Source organism: Panulirus ornatus, chromosome 41 (assembly GCF_036320965.1).
Source record: "Panulirus ornatus isolate Po-2019 chromosome 41, ASM3632096v1, whole genome shotgun sequence".
Lineage (NCBI taxonomy): Eukaryota > Metazoa > Arthropoda > Malacostraca > Decapoda > Palinuridae > Panulirus > Panulirus ornatus.
The window spans coordinates 16,116,319-16,135,706 of record NC_092264.1 but is presented as its reverse complement, the minus strand read 5'-3'; the positions used below and the strand labels follow the sequence as shown (position 1 = coordinate 16,135,706).

The following is a 19,388-nucleotide window of genomic DNA, read 5'->3' as shown; positions in this document are numbered from 1 at the left end:
ATGCACATATTCTCTACTTTTCCCCTACAGGTTTCTCAACTATATGCTTAAGCACAAAAATCTGGCCAACACCCCCACTTCCCTTTTTAACTTTCTCTTTTACTTCACCTACAGAGTGGTTACTATTCCTTTCATCACAATCAGCCATGCTATCATAAACCCTGTTAACTATGCTAAGAAGGTTTAATCCTGTGCAATTTGTACAATCACATTTACTCCTTATCACCATACAGACTCAATTACTGTCTTCATCCAGTTATCAGGCAAGCAGCCATTATTCTATGCTTCCACGCACATTTGAACATCTCAATTCCTGTTTCACTTCATTTCACCATCTCATTCACCACTACATCCCAAGCTTTTCTAATTAATGTCTTGTCCCCTGTATCTACTAATCATATTCTGCAAATCTGTTAAACATTTTCACTTGCTTTCTTCATCATCTCATTCACCACTCCATCTGTATCTACAGCTCTTCCACTCTTCAGATGCATTAACATTCTTATCACCTCCTCCAACACAATGTCTTCTACCCTATATCTAATCACCTTTCTCCTTCCCTGTAATTGTACTATACCAATTGCATAATCTCTATTACCATCATCAATAATCAGTTCTTTACAGTACATTCTTCACCTCTTCTAAACTTCAGCCTTTGTCACGCATTCTCCCAATCTTGTATAGTGCATTCCCATTCCTTACCGGCACACCGTTGTTACATTTACTTACCCTTCTAAAATAACTCGTTACTCTCTTCTACATTCTCATTCATTCTACTCAGATCCTTATTTGCTTCACTCAAATCTGTATGCATCAGCCTTCAAATTCATCTGTTCAGGATTTTACATCTTACTTCCTCTGCTTTACGCTCATCACTTTTTTCTGAAGGATTAAACTTCTTACAAACTCTCTTTTTCTTCTCAACCAACTATCCTCAAACATTCATATCCCTTTCCACAGCCCATATCTAAACTATTACACACCTCTTTGTCAGCTCTTAAAAATGCACTCCTTAAATGTCTCTGCATTACTTCAACCTCAACTTGTAATGCTCCATCAAACTCTAACAGCTTCTCATGTAACTTCTCTAGGAAGTTAGGTTTTGAACTTTCATTTTTCAACTTCCCTAGTTTTATCCTTCTCATCTTTTTATTCACATTTCTATTCCTATACCATCTAAAATGAAAGTTTAACTTACATGTTACTACCACTTGGTCTAACAAACCCCATCCATCCCTTTTCTCATATATTACATATCATGCATACCTAGCAGTGTTCTTCCTTAGCTGTTCTTCTGATCTCAACTATATTTTAAAGAATAAAACTTCTACTGCTCATTTCTTTTGCATATTTCTATCTAATGAAGAAAATACATCAATATGTAAAAAAAAAAAAAACATATGAAGAAAATACATCAATATGTAAAAACTGCAACAAGTAATCACATCATGCACACTCAACAACTGAAATGTTCTCATTTACAAAAGCTCCCACTGCACCTGTAACTCATCTCTGCATAAAATCTCACCCTCAGCTTTTCCTGCCATTCTTAAAAGTAATAATTTCCAAATTCTCAAACTCCTGAGCCCTTCATGATGCTTTAACTACAACACCCACTTTCTATATTTTTAGCAATTCCTTGCTTACAACTGAAAAAGAGGATGTTTTGAAGAGTGCAATGTGGTTTCTCTCTAAGGCAGTGTCCCACAAGCTATGAGATATGTAGAGTCCACAAGCATTAAATGCCTCTGACCCTCTTCCTTCTTTTGAAATAAATGCCTCTCACCCTTCAATAGCCACCCATATAATGTTAACACCTCTGGCTCCCTTTAAGTTCACTTCTCTACAAATGGCAACTCGGAAAAAAAAGGATATCACTCCAATAGTGACAACTGTCTGTTAAGAGAAAGGTCTCCCGAAACACTGTGGACGGTAAGGTGGGAAAATACAATAAAAAAAATTTGCTCGCATGACACCACCTTAGAGAGAAACAGTCTTTCATTCTTCAAAACTCATTTTTTTCTCTTGGGTTGCTTTGTCCTATGAGTTATGAAAGTATATCAACATGGAGGTGGAGGGTTAAAGAACAACTTTCAAAGATACAAGGTAACTAAGGTAACTAGAGACATATCTAAGAGTTACCTTGTGACATCAAAAATCCTCTACCCTGCAGAAGTAACGCCCAATGCCTCCAAGAATGATAACTGGCACCTGGAGTGAGTTAATTACTGAGAAAAGCATTGAGGAATGTCAATGACCACTGTAAAACTCCTTAAGGATAAGCTTCCTCAGAAAGCCTGGTTAAATGTATTTTTCATGCATTGCTCTGACAATGAGGCTAGGTTGAGCCAACAAAGTCTTAATCCAAAATGAACAGTTCCCTAAACGAGGAGTTCAAACAGCCCAGGCAATCCAAAATGGGATTCCCCTTGCTAATCTCTGTTGGTCCCAAGGTATTCTCCGAGATATTAAACCAGATTGAGCCGGGGCATGTGAAGCATCTGGGGTGAACCATGGAGGAGTTTGTGGGGCCTGGATGTGGAGGGGGAGATGTGGTTTTGGTGCATTACACGTCACTGAGTGTGAGCGAATGTGGCCTTTTTTAACTTTTCCTGGTGCTACCTAGCTGGATGCTGTTTCCTGTGTGGCGCGGTTGTGATGAGAATGGATGAAGGCAGCAAGAATGAATATGTTCATGTTTATATATGTATATGTCTTGTGTATGTATATGTAAGTATACGTTGAAATATATATGTATGTATGTGTGCGTGTATGGGCGTTTATGTATGTGTATATATATATATATATATATATATATATATATATATATATATATATATATATATATATATATTGAGTATTCCTGGTAAATTATATGGGAGGGTATTGATTGAGAGGGTGAAGGCATGTACAGAGCATCAGATTGGGGAAGAGCAGTGCGGTTTCAGAAGTGGTAGAGGATGTGTGGATCAGGTGTTTGCTTTGAAGAATGTATGTGAGAAATACTTAGAAAAGCAAATGGATTTGTATGTAGCATTTATGGATCTGGAGAAGGCATATGATAGAGTTGATAGAGATGCTCTGTGGAAGGTATTAAGAATATATGGTGTGGGAGGCAAGTTGTTAGAAGCAGTGAAAAGTTTTTATCGAGGATGTAAGGCATGTGTACGTGTAGGAAGAGAGGAAAGTGATTGGTTCTCAGTGAATGTAGGTTTGCGGCAGGGGTGTGTGATGTCTCCATGGTTGTTTAATTTGTTTATGGATGGGGTTGTTAGGGAGGTAAATGCAAGAGTCCTGGAAAGAGGGGCAAGTATGAAGTCTGTTGGGGATGAGAGAGCTTGGGAAGTGAGTCAGTTGTTGTTCGCTGATGATACAGCGCTGGTGGCTGATTCATGTGAGAAACTGCAGAAGCTGGTGACTGAGTTTGGTAAAGTGTGTGGAAGAAGAAAGTTAAGAGTAAATGTGAATAAGAGCAAGGTTATTAGGTACAGTAGGGTTGAGGGTCAAGTCAATTGGGAGGTGAGTTTGAATGGAGAAAAACTGGAGGAAGTGAAGTGTTTTAGATATCTGGGAGTGGATCTGTCAGCGGATGGAACCATGGAAGCGGAAGTGGATCATAGGGTGGGGGAGGGGGCGAAAATTTTGGGAGCCTTGAAAAATGTGTGGAAGTCAAGAACATTATCTCGGAAAGCAAAAATGGGTATGTTTGAAGGAATAGTGGTTCCAACAATGTTGTATGGTTGCGAGGCGTGGGCTATGGATAGAGTTGTGCGCAGGAGGATGGATGTGCTGGAAATGAGATGTTTGAGGACAATGTGTGGTGTGAGGTGGTTTGATCAAGTAAGTAACGTAAGGGTAAGAGAGATGTGTGGAAGTAAAAAGAGCGTGGTTGAGAGAGCAGAAGAGGGTGTTTTGAAATGGTTTGGGCACATGGAGAGAATGAGTGAGGAAAGATTGACCAAGAGGATATATGTGTCGGAGGTGGAGGGAACGAGGAGAAGAGGGAGACCAAATTGGAGGTGGAAAGATGGAGTGAAAAAGATTTTGTGTGATCGGGGCCTGAACATGCAGGAGGGTGAAAGGAGGGCAAGGAATAGAGTGAATTGGAGCGATGTGGTATACAGGGGTTGACGTGCTGTCAGTGGAGTGAATCAAGGCATGTGAAGCATCTGGGGTAAACCATGGAAAGCTGTGTAGGTATGTATATTTGCGTGTGTGGACGTGTGTATGTACATGTGTATGGGGGGGGGGGGTTGGGCCATTTCTTTCGTCTGTTTCCTTGCGCTACCTCGCAAACGCGGGAGACAGCGACAAAGTATAAAAAAAAAAAAAAATATATATATTTTTCTTTTCTTTCAAACTATTCGCCATTTCCCGCATTAGCGAGGTAGCGTTAAGAACAGAGGACTGGGCCTTGAGGGAATACCCTCACCTGGCCCAATTCTCTGTTCCTTCTTTTGGAAAATTAAAAAAAAAAAACGAGAGGGGAGGATTTCCAGCCCCCCACTCCCTCCCCTTTTAGTCGCCTTCTACGACACGCAGGGAATACGTGGGAAGTATTCTTTCTCCCCTATCCCCAGGGATAATATATATATATATATATATATATATATATATATATATATATATATATATATATATAGTTATATATATATATATATATATATATATATATATATATATATATATATATATATATATATTTTTTTTTTTTTCAAACTATTCGCCATTTCCCGCATTAGCGAGGTAGCGTTAAGAACAGAGGACTGGGCCTTTGAGGGAATACCCTCACCTGGCCCAATTCTCTGTTCCTTCTTTTTGAAAAAAAAAAAAAAAAAAAAAAAAAAAAAAAAAAAAACGAGAGGGGAGGATTTCCAGCCCCCCGCTCCCTCCCCTTTTAGTCGCCTTCTACGACACGCAGGGAATACGTGGGAAGTATTCTTAATCCCCTATCCCCAGGGATAATATATATATATATATATATATATATGTATATTATCCCTGGGGATAGGGCATTAAGAATACTTCCCACGTATTCCCTGCGTGTCGTAGAAGGCGACTAAAAGGGGAGGGAGCGGGGAGCTGGAAATCCTCCCCTCTCTTTTTTTTTTTTAATTTTCCAAAAGAAGGAACAGAGGGGGCCAGGTGAGGATATTCAAAAAAGGCCCAGTCCTCTGTTCTTAACGCTACCTCGCTAACACGGGAAATGGCAAATAGTTTAAAAGAAAGAAAAGAAAAGATTAAACCAGATATAAGGAATGAAATTCTTCAACAGTAGACTTTATAGATGCAACATATTAAGACTATTTCAAAGCTTATAAGTCTATTTTATACTAAAACTCTGGGTAGGAAAGATCTTAGCCCAAGACATATTACCATCTAAAATGAGAAGTATCTTATCAACTGACAGCCAGAAAAAGAACATGAATGTAAGAAGGGCAACACCTTTGCTAACTCCCACTTATGATGCAAAGGAGTGGCAGAAATGTCAAAAGATCTATAATATATGTCTTGCAAAGCCATCGCAGACAAGTTCTTTTTTCACACTATTCACCATTTCCCGCATCAGCGAGGTAGCATTAAGAACAGAGGACTGAGCCTTTGAGGGAATATCCTCACTTGGCCCCCTCCTCTGTTCCTTCTTTTGGAAAATTAAAAACGAGAGGGGAGGATTTTCAGCCCCCCCCCTTTAGTTGCCTTCTATGACACGCAAGGAATACGTGGAAAGTATTCTTTCTCCCCTACCCCCAGACAAGTTATAACAGTTTTTCCCAAAGCCAGTGACATAGGTTCCTAAGTGGTGTTCTGTAAGACACATAGGTATCATTAGCATTTTTCTAACATAAAAAAGGTTGGAAAAAATCTAAACAGAGAGCTCTAGAAATCCCAGGAGAATCTGAATCTTTGCAGAACAGAACAATTGAAAAGGTTCTAAAACTTTGTAATACTGTCCTTGAGTGGACACATGAAGTACATCATGGACACACATTCCGAAACATCAAGCCTCAAGTGTTTAAGAAAATTTACATGTGTAAGTTCAAAAACTGTTTCAATGCTAAACTTCTGACCCAGGGTTGATGTAATCTAGAAACAGAATCAATAGAGTGGAAATGTACAACCAAAGAAATTCTCGGACCGAGATTGTCTCTCCCACTTGGACATATAATCACCAAACCCTAAAAAGCCAATCAGTTTTGGGAAACACATTCCAGACTTACACAGACAAAGGGGTAAATCTGATTCTAAACAGATTAAACCAAAATTTGTTGAAAATTTGAAAACAGATTAGTAGCAGGATAGAAAGGATCTGATTGAATGCCTCTTTCCCTAAATAAATTTCTGTTGGCCTGGATATCAACCTTGACAGGATGTCAGTCCACACAATGCATACTCCCTAAAGGTAGGAAAACCTAAATCAACAGATTTTTTGACTGTAAAGATTAGATCTTATGTATTTCAGTGAGGAGCCTTTTTATGAGATAATGAACTTTTACCCTGCTGTCCACAGAAAAAAAATTTGACAGCCAGGATCTAGGATGTTCTGGGAAACGAAAACCATGGAACTAACTGATCCTTAACACTGATGGTGTTGGGGAGGGCAGGAAGTTCTGGGTAGGGAGAAAGGTATTGAGAAGAAAAACGTTGGGGAGGAGATTGCTGAAGAGGGAGGAAAGTGCTGAATGTGTCTTCCTTTGGAACCTAACCCCCTCTAAATGTAACATGTAAATATATCACTCTCGATTATGTGATTCTCATCTCCTAGCCAGTTCAAAGATCACAATATCTCTCTGAACTGAGAGACCTCTCTGTATGTTGTTGATATGCTCCTTCAGGTACAGTCCCTACATGAGTTAGGTAAGGAAAATTTTTTGCTTTGGAATGTAACCCCCTTATAACGATGGATCAATAAAGTGACAGACCAACAGGAATGTACCCTGTCATTAAGTGGGGTCCTGCTGTATAGACTACACCCTGGTTGAAACACAGGAGAGTATTTATAACTGGTTATCAGAGCTACCAACTATTATGCTTTTGCTGTATCTATTATTACATTTTAGATAAATAAGAGGTACAATTTTTCTTAGTAAAAGACATTTTTTCAAAATTCTGGTCATAAGTTCATGTATTGTACATATACTGTGTATGTAATGTATAGGAAGTTCACAGGGGTGCACTGTTCAATATATAGTGTATGTTCTCATCACACATGCAAGTACTAAAGCAATGTACAAAATAACAATTGGACATTGGCCAATTTCCGACCATTTCATGGAAATGACTGCACAAGTTGTTGCACGATCTGTCTTATCATCTGATCATATCTTTAACATGTAATCAAGCTAGTCCAACTCCTAGGCCAGGCCGTCCTGAGGCTTCAAAAGTCACACAAAATTATGTACAGAAGTGGATAAGAAATTACTAGTTCCCTTCCATCTATTGGTGTTCTTCAAAGTTGTAAAATCAAATTTTTTAAGATTTTCTAGCAATGGCAGATGAAGACTAACAACAAAACATTTTCTGGAAAAATCAAATCCTAAGCATGTAAGTTACATCATCCCATCAGTTTAATTGGACCCCCACCATTAAGCAACAGGGATAAAGTGAAATACTATGTATAAATCTGAGTCTTTCCTGCCAAATCTAGTATGGTTAATCTCTAACAAACTAGAGAAAATGTTCATATTACCATTACAGATGCCAAATCATGTCAATGTAAAACATTTAAAAAATGATATACCATAGAATATCAATTAGAAAATGACCATTTCATAACAGAAGAGCCTGAAGAGGTCAAAATGTTATAGTCATCTCCCATGTGGGAAAACTAAGTCCTCATGTCTTAACGTTTTGGCTTGCCATTTGTTCGTAATGTAAATCATGCTAAACATCATCAAGCGAGTCGACAGTAAGATGGAGAAGAGTGAAGTTACTTAATCATGGCATCGATTTAGGGTACAAAACCAAGCAGGAAGAAGCAGACTTTTTGGTCAGAATACACCAGGAAGTAGCCCTGCATTGTGCAATCAAGAATGGATGAATTTACTGCATCATATCAAGTTTGTGCTTTGCATTTTAGAACTGCACATTGAGGAGTAAATGACATTCAGACAAAATACTTTGTTGGTTTTAAAGTGAACAACTGTGGACTATCTATATCTAGATATATGAATGGAGATAACTGCTTGAGCACTGGACATCACAATTTCCTGCATTGAAAGTGCAGCCTGTATTGCACATGGTTGTAAGTTTTGTTTTGCAAAATTCCTTTTTTTTCTTACTCAAAATAACTTATTTTTGCCATCTACGGTCTTTTTTATTTGTTTGACTAGGTTGGCAGCTCTGCTGGTCATATTGATGGCTGGTCAGTAGGTTGGGCTCTGGGCTATCAGCTGACCATGACACCCTACTATTAATTCAAGACATTCTTAAACACCTTTCCAAGGTGTTCAAAACAAAATCAAGACCATATATACTCCCCTAATACGTGGCCCCTAGCGGAAGGGAGTGTGACAAAGACAAGGCTGGACCCATCAGATATGCTTGGAGATCCAATGAATTATGTAGTAGTTAACCTGGTGCAGCCTCTTAGCTGAAGGGATGATATCAATGCCTGCAATGACTTCTGACTGGAGGGAAGTGTGCATGCTACCAATGAATGAATGAATGACTGGTGAAGGGTGAAAGGCATATACTTCACCAATAGGTAGAAAGTTGAAAACCTCTGGGAATCACAGAGCTTACCACAGTCTGTGAAACAAACTGAACCTGGGTAGAAATAAGGGCAATGGTTCAATCAAATTTACCTGTGATCTGAGATGCGGAGGTTTTTCTAGAGGAAGGACACAATCAGATTCTAATAGATTAGGCAAAGTGTCCTGATTACTGTTCACTTCAACAATATTCAACTTCTTACCACATTCTTCACGTTTACTTTTATCAAATTTCACTGCATTACCAACTAATTTTTCTTTCTTTTGGTTTTGCTGGCCGGTAGGAATCTCCTCTTGCGTGACTGGTTCTTCACCTCCAGTGGACTTTTCACAGAGCAAATTGTCTTTCCTAATATTCCTGGAAGTGCACTGTACATTTCCCTGGTTACTGACATCTTTTATGTCTTGTTTTTCTGCTATCTCTGTTCTCCCATCTTTCTTGTCCTGAATTTTCTCTAATTTCTCTAATTCCTTCTTGGCTTCTTTATTCCATGGTTCTAACTGTAACACCTGCAAAAGTTTAGGAGTAAAAATAAGATATCAATTCAGTTTTTACTTTGAAACACTAGTCCCTACCTACTGTAACAATAACTAAAAATATCTGTAAATTCATCCATATCAATACCACTTTCATAAATCCATGTTACTTTTGCTTGTTCTTTCACCAAACACATAGCATTCTTCACTCAAATGCTTTTTTTAAAAATATTCTTTTAAATACTATCACTACAATGGCAGTCACTAAGCTGACACTTCTTACCTCTCTACAGATATCTCATGCTAATGAGTGACAGCACTCAGTGGCAGTAACAATGATAGTGGAAGGTGTAACACCAGCACTCTTCATATATAAAAACCTCTAAATGATACTGACAGATGAGAAAAATCAATGCTGAGAAAGACAGAAACAAAAAGCAGAGTTTAGGCTGTGGTTATTAAAGTGGTCTGGCAGCTGATTTCGATAATGTATTCATGTAAACCAGTTCTCAGCAATGTACTCTCGATTTCAATTGATTTCAATGTTGTCCAGCATTTCTGAAGACTAGATATGAAAGCGAAGATACCACAATCTGATGTCAAGAATGGTCAGCAAGTATGTAAAGAACCTGCAAGTAAGTTTCATGACTGGTGGTAAAGGGTGACTAGTGATACCTCACCTCTATGTTGTGACATCATGGACCTAAGAAGGTTGCTGTATGGTCACTGAGTCACGTGAATGAATATCTTCCAGTGTCATATGCTTTATGAAGGTTGAAGGGACTGAATTTTTATGGATACACATAATTTCTTTAACAAAATGGCAGTTTAATCACCCTACTGATGATCTCCCAAATGCTCAAAGAGCTATACTCATTTTTAAGAAAAGAAACTAACTATAATCACTCCAACATGTTACATAACTGTGACACCTTTAAATTCTACTTCAAGGCAGGAGTTAAAGAGGACAACAGCAAACATAAACTAACCTTCTTGTAATCTTTGACAGCTAACTTGGTCTTCCCTAAGTTGATACAAGCTGTGGCACGACGCAGATATGCTTTTATATATCCAGCATCCAGTTTCAGGCTCCTATTACAATCTGCTTCTGCAGCAGTGTATCTTAGATAAAAAAAGATTTACGTAAGTTGAAACACACACTTTTGTATTTCGACACTTCAGATAACAAAGTGTCTTCAAATGAGGCTGTTGTTCATATTTTGTTCTTGATGCTACCTTTCTAAGCTGGAGAAGCAAGTGGGTAAAGAAAAATATATAAAAATATATAACTGTCAAAGAGTGAATGTTGGGGTGAAGAGGGTGGTGAGAGTAAGTGAGCTTAGGAAGGAGACTTGTGTGAGGAAGTACCAGGAGAGATTGAGTACAGAATGGAAAAAGGTGAGAACAATGGAAGTAAGGGGAGTGGGGGAGGAATGGGATGTACTTAGGAAATCAGTGATGGATTGCGCAAAAGATGCTTGTGGCATGAGAAGAGTGGGAGGTGGGTTGATTAGAAAGGGTAGTGAGTGGTGGGATGAAGAAGTAAGATTATTAGTGAAAGAGAAGAGAGAGGCATTTGGACGATTTTTGCAGGGAAAAAAATGCAATTGAGTGGGAGATGTATAAAAGAAAGAGACAGGAGGTCAAGAGAAAGGTGAAGAGGTGAAAAAGAGGGCAAATGAGAGTTGGGGTGAGAGAGTATCATTAAATTTTAGGGAGAATAAAAAGATGTTCTGGAAGGAGGTAAATCAAGTGCGTAAGACAAGGGAGCAAATGGGAACTTCAGTGAAGGGTGCAAATGGGGAGGTGATAACAAGTAGTGGTGATGTGAGAAGGAGATGGAGTGAGTATTTTGAAGGTTTGTTGAATGTGTTTGATGATAGAGTGGCAGATATAGGGTGTTTTGGTCGAGGTGGTGTGCAAAGTGAGAGGGTTAGGGAAAATGATTTGGTAAACAGAGAAGAGGTAGTAAAAGCTTTGCGGAAGATGAAAGCCGGCAAGGCAGCAGGTTTGGATGGTATTGCAGTGGAATTTATTAAAAAAGGGGGTGACTGTATTATTGACTGGTTGGTAAGGTTATTTAATATATGTATGACTCATGGTGAGGTGCCTGAGGATTGGCGGAATGCGCGCATAGTGCCATTGTACAAAGGCAAAGGGGATAAGAGTGAGTGCTCAAATTACAGAGGTATAAGTTTGTTGAGTATTCCTGGTAAATTATATGGGAGGGTATTGATTGAGAGGGTGAAGGCATGTACAGAGCATCAGATTGGGGAAGAGCAGTGTGGTTTCAGAAGTGGTAGAGGATGTGTGGATCAGGTGTTTGCTTTGAAGAATGTATGTGAGAAATACTTAGAAAAGCAAATGGATTTGTATGTAGCATTTATGGATCTGGAGAAGGCATATGATAGAGTTGATAGAGATGCTCTGTGGAAGGTATTAAGAATATATGGTGTATGGATCTGGAGAAGGCATATGATAGAGTTGATAGAGATGCTCTGTGGAAGGTATCAAGAATATATGGTGTGGGAGGCAAGTTGTTAGAAGCAGTGAAAAGTTTTTATCGAGGATGTAAGGCATGTGTACGTGTAGGAAGAGAGGAAAGTGATTGGTTCTCAGTGAATGTAGGTTTGCGGCAGGGGTGTGTGATGTCTCCATGGTTGTTTAATTTGTTTATTGATGGGGTTGTTAGGGAGGTGGATGCAAGAGTTTTGGAAAGAGGGGCAAGTATGAAGTCTGTTGTGGATGAGAGAGCTTGGGAAGTGAGTCAGTTGTTGTTCGCTGATGATACTGCGCTGGTGGCTGATTCTTGTGAGAAACTGCAGAAGCTGGTGACTGAGTTTGGTAAAGTGTGTGAAAGAAGAAAGTTAAGAGTAAATGTGAATAAGAGCAAGGTTATTAGGTACAGTAGGGTTGAGGGTCAAGTCAATTGGGAGGTAAGTTTGAATGGAGAAAATCTGGAGGAAGTAAAGTGTTTTAGATATCTGGGAGTGGATCTGGCAGCGGATGGAACCATGGAAGCGGAAGTGGATCATAGGGTGGGGGAGGGGGCGAAAATCCTGGGAGCCTTGAAAAATGTGTGGAAGTCGAGAACATTATCTCGGAAAGCAAAAATGGGTATGTTTGAAGGAATAGTGGTTCCAACAATGTTGTATGGTTGCGAGGCGTGGGCTATGGATAGAGTTGTGCGCAGGGGGGTGGATGTGCTGGAAATGAGATGTTTGAGGACAATGTGTGGTGTGAGGTGGTTTGATCGAGTAAGTAACATAAGGGTAAGAGAGATGTGTGGAAATAAAAAGAGCGTGGTTGAGAGAGCAGAAGAGGGTGTTTTGAAATGGTTTGGGCACATGGAGAGAATGAGTGAGGAAAGATTGACCAAGAGGATATATGTGTCGGAGGTGGAGGGAATGAGGAGAAGTGGGAGACCAAATTGGAGGTGGAAAGATGGAGTGAAAAAGATTTTGTGTGATCGGGGCCTGAACATGCAGGAGGGTGAAAGGAGGGCAAGGAATAGAGTGAATTGGATCGATGTGGTATACCGGGGTTGACGTGCTGTCAGTGGATTGAATCAGGGCATGTGAAGCGTCTGGGGTAAACCATGGAAAGCTGTGTAGGTATGTATATTTGCGTGTGTGGACGTATGTATATACATGTGTATGGGGGTGGGTTGGGCCATTTCTTTCGTCTGTTTCCTTGCGCTACCTTGCAAACGCGGGAGACAGCGGCAAAAAAAAAAAAAAAAAAAAACTCAAAATAAAAGATGATGATATTCATCATTTTCTAAATGCAGATATTTCCATTCAATATAGTTTAGCTTCAAATAAGTTGAAATATTGGAAAACTGATCTGGGGAAAAAATTCTAATTATGGCTACCTGTGCAACAGAAAAATTTTCAGTTTCACTGCTTGACTCAAAAATCTATTCTGCAAAAGGGTGTGACCAAAAGTAATAAAATGAACTTATGTACAAATATGTATTCAACAGAAAAGTATTGATACAATTGCCCTACTTTACATTCTGAAACACAGGATGAATGTTTTGATATATTCTTATGGGTCTAATTTATGCATTGGTATATCTGCTCCCCTCTTTTGGCAATGACACTACCCAAGATAGGAAAGGTATCAGATGCAACTGGAGGGGTGAAGGAACCTGCTTTAATGGAGTTACCAGGTATTTCCATTTTCCTTTTGTGTACTATTTGTTGTATGAAAACTTTCTTCTGTTTGCAAGTAATTATTTCTTAATACTTGATTGCAGTTTCCCGTGTTAGTGAGGTAGTGCTTGGAACAGATGAAGAAAGGCCACATCCACCCACATCCATTCTCTAGCTGTCATATGCAATGCACCAAAACCATAGCTCCCTATCCACAACCAAGCCCTGCGGACCTTTCCATGATTTTTTCCAGACACTTCACATGCACTGGTTCAGTCCATTGGCAGTACATTGACCCCAGTATACCACATCATTCCTATTCACTCTATCCCATGCACAACTTTCACCCTCCTCCATGTTCAGGCCCTGATTGCCCTAAATAATTTTCACGTTATCCTTCTATCTCCAATCTGGTCTCCCCATCCTCTTTGTTCCCTCCACTTCTGACACATATATCCTCTTTGTCAACCTTTCCTCACTCATTCTCTCCACATGTCAAAACAATTTCCACACACCCATTCTTGGCTTTCTTAACCATATACTCTGATAATTAATATCTGTGTAAAGGAATAAATGATTAACTGTGAATGAAATATATGAAAATCAAAGAATAATCAGAAACTTTGGTAAAGTTCTAAAACTCACATTTCAAAACAAAAAACAGTGCAAGTAAAAGCTCTATTATCTGATATGCTTGGGGAAATTAGCTGTCTGATAACAAAAATTCTGGATATTCAAGTTTTTTAAATATCAAATAATTCAGAAACTACTTGTTCCTTGCTACCTGCAGGGGTTATGGTCAGCGAAAAGCTGGCACAGACAGAAATCCCATATATCACCTTCACACTATGTAACTTCTAATGTCAAATAGATTTATCTAACCATCCTTTACTTGCTTGAAATGGCTGTGGCTCAGCCATTTTGTCTTCTTCACATAAATGCTTATACATGTAAAGAGCTTTAGACCTGAGTTGAAGGTTACTAAGGCTGTTTTTTTTTTTGTTTTATGCTCTACATATATCAAGAGCATTTTCTCCATCTTCTCCATACGTGGATTTCTAACCCTTATGGTTACCATAGTAGACGGTGGAATAGAGTGGACCACAGCACTTCAAATTTTCTCTGCACTGTTCTCTATGTTGTGGGATTGAAGATTCACCCAGGTTGTAGACATGCCCAAATACTGATGCTCCCTTATCAGCATCAGCCCATTGTAATTTTTCTATTTTCATTTCTAAGGTCAGAGAGGTTCTCTTCCATTGACCTGCTGGTTCTGAGTTAGATGTTGTTGAATGTCTGGATGTAATATTAATAAACACAAAGACAGCAGGTTGCATGAAAATCACATCAGCTGGTATAAATAAATTGCACGTAGCACAGATCCACACAGAATGGTGGTAACTGTGAGACTGATCTACTGGTGGGAACATGGCACACTCCACCCGTGACCCAAGTTTACTCCATCTGCCAACCCACACATAAGTATTGGTGCACTTTCTACCGATCTGATGCTCCTTCACCAACATCAGCTTGTAGTAATATTTCTAGCTTTGTTTCTAAGGTCAGAGAGGTTCCCTTCTATATAACTGCTGGTTCTGGGATAGGAGATGTTACTAGATGTTTGGACACCATATTCACAAACACAAACACAGTGTGTTGTAAGAAAATCATATTAGCAGGTATACCCAAATTGCACTAGTAGCACTAATCTGCACACAATGGTGATAACCGTGAGACTGACCCACTGGCGGAAATGTGGCATGCCCCACTTAAGTAAGACCCATGCTTACTACACCTGCCTATCCTGACAAAAGTTATAGTGAAGTTTCTACCACACACATAAAGAAAAAGAATAAAAAAGAATACAAAGGAATTAAAAAAAAAAAGCAACAGACCATTGGGTCCTTTTGAGGATGTTTGTGGAAGATATCAGAAACACAGATTAGTGTGGTAAAAGTTAAAAGACACACATATAATTCAAAAAGAAAAACTGACAATTGTCACTGTGACTATGGAGGCACAAATAATGAATGAAAGTCATGGACCTGAAGTATTTATCAAGTCTATTATCAAACATATCCACAATATGAATTATAAACATTTATATTTGTAAATATCTATTTATACATGTTAATATTCATTTACATTTGTAAATATTTTACACTGAGGAAATACTAATAAATGTCAGGAAATAAGCACTGCTAAATGCCTCGATCTTCTTAAGCTTTTCCACTTCCTTTTCTACTAAAAATGCGGTGCAATGCAGCTCACTTAAGGAGTAAATTACACTTGTTTGTCATGTTTACATAAACAACCTTTAAAATCATTTAATGAAACAACCCTATTATTCCCTGCACTTTGTAGAAGGTGACTAACAGGGGTTGGAGCACGGGGGGGGCCAGAAACCCCTCTCTCCCTCTTCTTGTATTTCAGTCTCACAAAAAAAAAAGAAAAAAAAGAAAAAAAAAAACCAGAAGTGTGGAAAGTGTGGAAAGCAAATCCTTCTTAAAGGCTCATGTTTGGTGTCTAATGTACAGGGATGCAAACAGAATGCTTCACAATTCACAATCCCTACTCAAAGATACATCATCCCCCAAAAAACTTGACTGAATAGCAGTAAACAACAACCCTTCTAACCCAATCTTAAACTTTCCAAAAGACATAAATCCATCTGAAACTTCACTTGGCAAATATGTACAAGTTACTGCTTCATGGATACCACTCATTACATTGCAAACCTAATCTAACATATTGCAAGGCTCCTCATCCTCATGAAACAACTTCCTTATTGAAGACTGAATGCATACTCCCTAACTGTCCTGCAAGTACCACCACAGACATATCAACATCACAGTTCTTCACTTCATGGATACCACTCATTACATTGCAAACCTAATCTAACATATTGCAAGGCTCCTCATCCTCATGAAACAACTTCCTTATTGAAGACTGAATGCATACTCCCTAACTGTCCTGCAAGTACCACCACAGACATATCAACATCACAGTTCTTCACTAATGGTCCCACCCAGTAGGCACGAAAGTATAAGTAAAGGTAAAGTACAGTGTAAATGAGATGGCTATGAGAAGGGCATACTATTTTATCTAAAAAAGAAAATCTTCAGTGCATCCTCATCTTTACTACACCCTTATTTACTTCACACAAATTTTGACTACATTGTCATCTCCACTATACCTTATCCTTACTATACATGAACCCTTACAGGTCAAATTAAAGGTCACCTTCACCACACTTCAGCTTAATTATACCTTTGACATCACTTGTCTTTGAGACAACCAGATCAAAGGACAGTGTTGGTATCATAAAGATGCATATGAACTGATCCTTATGGGTCAGGTCAAACATACCCTCAATTTATTAGGGTTTGACCCATACCTGCTTTAACGACAACCCTTAAGGGTCAGGTCAAAGACCAACCTCACTACACCCTTTACAACACCAGCTTTTGACATGACCTGCAAGGGTCAAGACAAAGGCTCTAGTGTAGTAAGGGAGTCCGACATGACCCATACACATCTAGTCAAACAAATCTTCTCTACACCAAGCTTTGAGCTATACCAGCCTTTGACCTTACCTGTTAGGGTCAGGACAAAAGTCATCTTTATTATTCTCCACTGCTATCTTCATTACACCTTTGATACCACTGGCCTTTAACCTGATCCTTTCAGGGTAAGCAAAATGTGCTACATCATATTAGACAAATCTATATATATTTTGAGTTTCATGTGTTGAATGTTGGAAATGAATAGATTAAAAAAAAAACTGAAAACAAAATTTCCATCCTTTGGAGGAAGAAATATAAACAAATAAAGATACATGAACAATACTGTATCACTCACTTTTTTAATTTGATATATGCCATAGCCCTATTTGCTGGTAGTATGGCATTGGTAGGATCTAAAGCCATTGCTTGAGTATATTTGGCTACAGCATCATTCAATTGCCCTTGACTGTAAAACTTGTTGCCCTGAAAATAAAGACTCACATTCACATAAAAAAATCCAAGTGACAAATTCCATGTGTATATTTCTTCAAAACAAGACAAACATTAAAGTTTTTATATACTGATGGATCAACTCAACTACATATATATCTAAATATTTTCAAATGTCAATATTGATAAATAGGTTTACTGATTTCACACAGGCATGTTTTAAAGCATGGAAAAATTTTCAGTCTGCTGATGTATCAATCTATCTACAATTCATGCTAAGTGCAATTATGCACCAACCTTTTGGTATCTAATGGTTCAATACGATTTAAAAACAAAATACACAAGGTTTATCTGAGAAGAATCCATTTCAAACACCACCATGTAATTTCCAACCACACTATGTTAGCTATCCATACAATATCAACTTATTCTTTTAATTACCCTAACCTATCCACACTAGAGTTTCACAACTATTCTAACAAACAAGTTTCTTGTTTTCAGTGTATTGTGCTTTCTATTTTTCTTCTTTCCAAAAACTCAGCTACCAACTTCAACTTTTTCACTGCCATACTGATCACAGAACTTACAATGCTCTTCTTAAACATTGCTTATACAGCAAGCAAACTTCTTAAAAAAAGATACAGTAAGCAGCAGATGAAACAGCTTATAAGAATTTGACATTCTTTATACAGTCCTAAATTTTTTAGCACAACAATCAATTACTCACAGCATCCTTTAGAGCTACAGCCCGCTCTTTCTTGTTAGATCTGGGACCTTCACTTCCACCTTCCTGTAATCGTGAATGTTGCTTTTCAGTATCCTTTTCCATTTCTTCCTCTTCAGATGATGAAACCAGTGCTTTATCCTGAAACAAACAAGCTTGTAAACTATTCATGCTTTTATCCTCCACAGAGATCTTCAAATCAGATATAGTGCCAGCCTTCTTGGTATAAAGCTGAAGAGATGGTTAGTGAGAGGTAGGTGATGGTACTTACAAGAAGGAAAAGGAGTCAGAGGTTTTTAACATCCAGGGATCTTAGAGATTCTCAAAAATCATGAGACAAACCAACTCTGGAAAGAAAAATCCTCTGGGTAACTATCCATGTTTCAAACAGCCACAAGAATTGCACTGCCTTAACCCTAGTTTTGCTGACAAAGCATTCTGGTATTACAAAAAAAAGATATTAATGCAATGTTCATAATAGAAGCAGGGGTACTTGCACTGTAATAAGCTAGTAACTTGTTTGCTGAAAGGTAAAGTGAACCAGTCTGGAAATATCAAATGATCCCAAATAAGTGAACTTATTTAGAATAATCTAATATCTCTCAGATTAAGTGGAAAACTTTTTCTGGAACAAGCATCTATGACTAAACAACTTAGCCTGATACATTCTTCTTGTTTTACTGTAATGGGCAAACCACTGAAATAAGTCCACGCTGCCACTTTATTGATGTTAGTTTGGTTAACAAGGCTGAAATCAATCTTGCATTAAACAAATGCTACTCTACAGAGCCTAAAAGGCTTCATTGAATTGTCAAGTTTACTACCTCTCTATACTAGCTTTCAAGAGCCTCCTAATCCTAAGATGAAAAACAAATATTAGTTAACATTATCAAAAATCAAAGCTTGACTTAGTTAACATTTTTTTTTTTTTTGCTTTGTCGCTGTCTCCCGCGTTTGTGAGGTAGCGCAAGGAAACAGATGAAAGAAATGGCCCAACCCACCCCCATACACATGTATATACATATGTCCACACACGCAAATATACATACCTACACAGCTTTCCATGGTTTACCCCAGATGCTTCACATGCCCTGATTCAATCTACTGACAGCACATCAACCCCGGTATACCACATCGATCCAATTCACTCTATTCCTTGCCCTCCTTTCACCCTCCTGCATGTTCAGGCCCCGATCACTCAAAATCTTTTTCACTCCATCTTTCCACCTCCAATTTGGTCTCCCACTTCTCTTCGTTCCCTCCACCTCCAACACATATATCCTCTTGGTCAATCTTTCCTCACTCATTCTCTCTATGTGCCCAAACCATTTCAAAACACCCTCTTCTGCTCTCTCAACCACGC

At 38.6% G+C, this 19,388-nt stretch overlaps 1 protein-coding gene across 1 annotated transcript in view; it reads right to left on the bottom strand.

Moving 5' to 3' along the window:
• LOC139761713 (RNA polymerase II-associated protein 3-like) overlaps positions 1–19,388 on the bottom strand; it is a 46,626-nt gene that overhangs the window by 17,957 nt on the left and 9,281 nt on the right. Inside the window, exons 3-6 of the mRNA XM_071686089.1 lie at positions 18,029–18,166; positions 17,207–17,334; positions 10,178–10,310; positions 8,805–9,221 (exon numbers count right to left, since the gene is read on the bottom strand). Coding sequence (XP_071542190.1) covers positions 8,805–9,221; positions 10,178–10,310; positions 17,207–17,334; positions 18,029–18,166 — 816 coding nt within the window. The remainder of the gene's footprint in view (positions 1–8,804; positions 9,222–10,177; positions 10,311–17,206; positions 17,335–18,028; positions 18,167–19,388) is intronic.